This window comes from Nematostella vectensis, chromosome 6 (genome assembly GCF_932526225.1).
Source record: "Nematostella vectensis chromosome 6, jaNemVect1.1, whole genome shotgun sequence".
In the NCBI taxonomy this organism is placed as follows: Eukaryota; Metazoa; Cnidaria; class Anthozoa; order Actiniaria; family Edwardsiidae; genus Nematostella; species Nematostella vectensis.
The window spans coordinates 9,042,926-9,048,771 of record NC_064039.1 but is presented as its reverse complement, the minus strand read 5'-3'; the positions used below and the strand labels follow the sequence as shown (position 1 = coordinate 9,048,771).

The following is a 5,846-nucleotide window of genomic DNA, read 5'->3' as shown; positions in this document are numbered from 1 at the left end:
CTTATCAGCTATATACTGTAATAGTGAATTTTATCCCACAATTGACTATGTTGTCTTCTATACAGCTATATATGGTGCATAAGTTATCTTTGCTGCTGTAAAGAAAACAACTTAAATGCCTTGCAACATTAACTACCATTTATATTTGTTGTGGTTTGAAATGCTTCTTGGTTTGAAATTGTTAAAACCAGTTTGAAAAAAATTCAAACCATGCCACATTTGTTGTGGTTTGAAATGCTTCTTGGTTTGAATTTTTTTCAAACTGGTTTTAACAATTTCAAACCAAGAAGCATTTCAAACCACAACATATTTTATAAAATATCATCCTTTCTGATAAATGTACACTATATCTAGCTGTGTATTTATAAGAAACTTAAACTGCAAAATTGCCTTTAATTGTTTATTTATTGTATTATCTGCTACAAAACAAACAGATTCTCAAACTATTGCATAGGATCAAAAAAGCCATGCCAAGCCTAACTCATATAAAAAATAACCTCCCCCTCCCCCCAAAATGGCTGTAATCATGATAAAGATTCCAAACTAAATAATAATCAAGAAACAAAGTCTCATATGCAGCAAGCATGAAGCTACTACAGTAGGGTATGTTTATATATTAAGTAACATTTTTGTGCGAGTTGTTAAAAAGTTCTTCAGTGTTTGACGGAGCTATTGTAGTTATTATTCATTTGTATTGAGAATATCAATCATTATTGTATCAGAGATTACATCTAAACATTTTCTAACCGAATATGGGCCTGTGTCACCTCTCTATCTCTTTATTTAACTTTTCATAGCAGACGCAGTATTTCCGCAACTCTGGGTGCCGATCAACAACACATCTGGGAGAATCCCCATATACACTTGTTCTGCTGATGTGTGGGTTAACAACAATGCGCCCTTTCTTGCGTATCGTTACTGTGGCCTCGAACATTCCTTTTAGAGGTGAAGTCTCAAGAACTATCTGATACCTTCTACCACTAGGAACTTTATGCCGTCTCATTCTACCATTCTTGATTGGACTCAAGACGTATTCAGAGCCTGTGTTGGCAGATAATAGTTCAGCAGCGTAGACAACTCCTGTTAACTCAAGTGGTGCACATCTCTGGCGGGAGTACTCGCTCTTGGATATGACGTCATTAATTTTCTGCACCACTGCTTCTGCTGATTGGTGTATCCCTGGAGTGTTGACACTCACTTGCTTCCATTTCAGGCATGGACACCAATGGTAATCAATGCCTGAGCAAAGATAAAAAAATACATATTAAACATTATGAACATCCAAGTTTAAAGTAAGTTTCAGAAACGCGCGTTAAGAATAATCGTACCATCACTCTCATGAAATTGCTTTAGAGGAATGTTACATAGAGTCCCTTGCAGTCAGGAGGGAAAATAGATGTAAGGACTTTAAGAAAATAAAACCAGGAAACCCATTGTACAACCAGGTAAAAAGTAGACTGGAGGTGAGAGCCAACCCTTATACATGAGGGCAAACACGAGTTGTCACATTAAACCCATGAACACTGATTGGTTCGGACAGTTTGTTTCTTGTATATATGCTTCTCATTTAGCATAATTTTTCCCCCCATCTGTAATATGTTGCTGACACCGCCTGTAATTCAGCCTTGCTGCGAGAGACGGTAATAAACTAATAAACTAAACTAACTTCTTGGGAGACCTAGGTGGCACAGTTGGGAGATCATCCCTACAGCACCAATCTCTCCCTACTGGGATATGGGTCTGATACTCAGTTCCAAGTGAGTCTCAATGGCCATTTCTCGCCTTTAACTCAAGGATTTTTCTAGGTTCTCCAGTTTTCTTCCCTCCACAAAAAAAACAATTATCAATCTAAGCTGTGATCGCACATAAGTCACATGGCAGCCGCCTGAGGCACCTTCTATTCCTTCGACTCAACCATGTTGTGCCCATATAATTCAGCATTCCAACTGAAAGGGAGTCACTTGATTTGCCTTTCTTAAATTTTTACCTGCTTCCCAGCACGTGCGAGATTTTTCTATCCTTGTGAGTAGACTCTGCGTCTTTTGTCCAGGGTACTCCTTAGGGAAGGAGAGAAGGTGTTGTAATGTGGCATGCACATCAAATGGACTTGTTACCACCTCTGTGTTGTGTTGCATGTTAGCAACTAGTTCAGGATATTTGCTCTCAAACCACTCTGGGAGGACGATTGACAACATGGGGAGTCGCTCCTCCAGACTTCCTTGCATGGAGTTCCGCAGAGGACCTATTCGAGCTCCATGATCACCTAGAGCAAAACCAAGATAAAAGGAACGATAATTAAGTAAAAAAAGACTTCCTTGACTGGATAGATATTGTCAGCCCTAAAATTAAAATATGAATTATTTGTTATCTACCCCAACAATATATCAAAATGAGAATAATTTATTATCCACATTGCATGCATGTGGCCAAAATAATGAAAATAGCAATGGAGCATCTAAAACATACATGTGTTGTCAACAAGTTATATGCTATCATTTTCTACATTATTATTTATATTGGGTATAAATGCACAAAAATCACAATAAATACAGAGCAAAGGATGGCTAAATACAGTATAGCCAACAACACATGTGAATGTGTTTAGCATGATGAGTGTTACTTACTCAGTATGATAAGAATCGTGTTGTTCCTCAGCTTCTTGTATCTCTCAAGGTACCCAACAAGATCATTATCCGCATAACTAAGCTTCTCAGGGATACCATGTGATAGGTACGACATAAATGCAAAGCCAAACTTGGGGGTGTTGGGGTAGGCCTCGTACAAGCTGTAGAGGTAGTCCAGCGTAATATTATGTAGCGCCTCCGAACCCATGCATTCTAGATTATTTTCTGGAAATTTCTTGGCTCTTTTGAGTTTGCGCAGTGAATGTTCCTCCAATGCTAACCAGAATGGTCGCATGTAGTGGTCACACGGAGGCGTTGTGAAACCCTTCATTCTAATATTAAATGTGGCAATCTTCTGATCATCCTCCGCATAAAGAGAAACATAACCATGCTTGCCGTACTCCTTCATTATCCATGGCCACTCATCAAGATTCTCAATATCTCTCTTTTTCTCCTTAGCTTTGTGTTGCAATTCCTTGACAAATTTTCCTGTGAGAAGTGCTGAGAGTATTGGCGTTGTACCATCTCCTACAATCGAGTAACCCTTGAAAATATGTGCCCCAAGTTCTTTCTCTAGGTAATTAACAGTACGAGGTAGCTTACGCTGGAAGGTGGCTCTAGATGATGAATCAAAGCCGAACATGAGCACATTTAAGGGCATACCAGCCGGATCAGACATCTCAACTTGCTTGAGTTTCTTTACCAAATCCTGCTTAGGAGAAACTTTAGCAATGAACTGTGTCTGCTTGTGTGCTTTAGGTTTTTTAACCTGGTAATCTACTTGAAGAAAATCTTGATTAATTTTCCTTAAATTTCTATCACCATTTTTTACAAAAGGGCTTATTCCATCACTGACATCAAATGTGCTGTCATCTTCCGGCGGACGGCTGATATACTGGAGGCTCACAGACTTCATATTGATTTGACTGCGATATTCCTTCTTCTTCAGTGCAAGGTTGCCATGGCTGTTGACGGCAAAATGGACAAGCGGCCCCTTGCACTTTGGATCAAACCCCAAGTCTGTAATTAAATGGCTTACTGAGATATCAAAGGGATCAACGTTTGGTAGTGTGCAGATGCTGGCATTTGAGATATGACGCAAACCTTTCACAGGATTTGGAATGAGTAGAACATTGTCCATTCTGAAAAGATAAGGGGATAAGTAATATTGCTTCTGGCCTTTCAATTGATCCATACAAATATATCTAATGCTGCAGTTAAACATTAATTGCTGCAGTCACAATAAATATTTATATACAAAATAATAAAAAAATAAAGCTATTTTCAAAAGTAGCTTTTGAATAAAAATCCATTATATTAATGTAAAGACTTGACAGCCCGTATCAAAAGCTCTCAAACTTATTTCTACTTACTAAAGAAAAACAATAACGAGCGAATTCCATCAAAGAGCATACAATCAAATTCATCGAGTCTCTTGCGGCTTTATCAAGCTATACAAGCGAAATAATTCTATTCTAAAATTTAGTTCAGCTATTTTCATGTTTGCATTTGTTTGATTTCCCCACAAAGATAAAAGATTGAAGGGGATATCAGTCTAATTATAAAGTCACGCCCCATTGACAACGCAAATAATGTTCCCAAAGACCCAGACATAACTAAATAGCCGCGGAATACAATGTAAGTAGAAATAACAAGAACTGAAAGATACATAAACCAGGGCGACTTTGAGATCCTAGAAAACAAATAAATCACATTTGGAGAAAATAACCTATGATATCAAAAATGATCAAGCTAAACTCTCGATGCGGAACTATCGCTTTCCTACATTTCCTTCTACAAAACCAATTAGAAACTAGCGATGAACTTTTGCCACTCAAAAACGGACCAGTTTAGATTTAGAAATGTGCTTCGAAAGTGCCGCGGGAGCGCCGCGGGGGTTTGCACTTTAGAACTCTATTCAGACGGTCTTAGCGTTCAGGTTTTACGTTAGAAGGGTCGAAAACAAACAAAAGGAAAGAAGGAAGTCTATCGCTAGGTATTTACGTTGTTGAGGTAAATCTGACGCGCGGACCGGGAAATTGCCTCTAATTTCAAACGCGTCAGTTGTGATGATCAAAACACAAACACTGAGGTTTGGCGTTAAAATTGCAGGCGCAGAAGAGATAATGGCTGTGTATACATCGTGTGAGTCAAAGAATCCTTGAGAATTGAGTGTGAACATTTATTAGATAATCAGATAATTAGATAATTAGAGCATTTATTAAATAATCAGAATTAATATTGATCCACCCTGGCCAGATTTACTTTTCCTCACTCTAAAATATTATATTTTGTTTATGTATATATTATATATTGTAAAAAAAAAAAAATAATAATAATAATAATAATATTATAATAATATTATAATAATATCCTGTAAGACCCTCGAAATCTGACTGTGGCAGTGACCATCTCGAAAGCTTATGCTTCTATGGTCACTGCGCACCTTAAATTTTTTTTTCTTCTTAAGTACCGTAAATAGTTAACTTCCCCTTTTTTCTACCTGTATCCAAATATTCTTTATCTTATTCAAAATAGTGCAAAATAAAAAAATGAAAATGAATGAAACATTATTCTGTGATACACAGTCCGATATGCCTTCAATAACGCGCGTGTAAGAAGAGCAAACAAAGAAGAAATGGCCTCTACTCGGGGTGTCTCTTCACACTGTTTTGCTTGTATTCAAATTCAATACCCACCTTTTCGGCTTATAATTTTCTAGTTCCTCGTACTCCTGTCGCATCCGTGAAGGCCTCGTGGTCACACAGGAAGGCGATGTGCATGTTTTAGCGAGCTTAATTTGGTGTTCTACAAGCAGCCATCCAGCCAACACAAGGCAACACACGCAACCAACAAACAGTTTTCTTCTCCGCATCTTCATGCATAAAGTTCTACGTAGCATGGCTAAAACAAAGCTCTGGGCAAGTTGGTGGGCAAAACAAGATCCCGCCCAGTGTTATCACGGTTTCGCGGCCATAGAATAACATACTGCTTGCATATTTTGTGGCATCGGATTTGAGTGGATCAAGTGTAAATGGAGAAGACGGTGACTTCGTGGAGCGAGCTTTACTCCACGTTCGACTGTGTTCCCTTGGATTGGAGCCACCGTGAGATAAAAAATCCTTTTAAATGGAGTCTAGACCTAATCATGAGTGCTGTGGTGGTGAAATCACGGCAATCGAGTGGCTTAGGAGATTGTTTTTAGACGGGCAAGCATTAGTG

General features: G+C 38.3%; 1 protein-coding gene across 1 annotated transcript; it reads right to left on the bottom strand.

Annotated features, from left to right (window-relative positions):
- Positions 1-386: 386 nt before the first annotated feature.
- Positions 387-5,526, bottom strand: LOC5508605. Its single transcript, XM_001629120.3, has 4 exons — positions 5,324-5,526; positions 2,625-3,766; positions 1,988-2,263; positions 387-1,239 (listed from the first exon to the last, which is right to left on the bottom strand). The coding sequence occupies exons 1-4, from the start codon at positions 5,524-5,526 to the stop codon at positions 764-766; spliced, it is 2,097 nt and encodes a 698-aa protein (XP_001629170.3). The 3' UTR covers positions 387-763.
- Between the last annotated feature and the right edge of the window lie 320 nt (positions 5,527-5,846).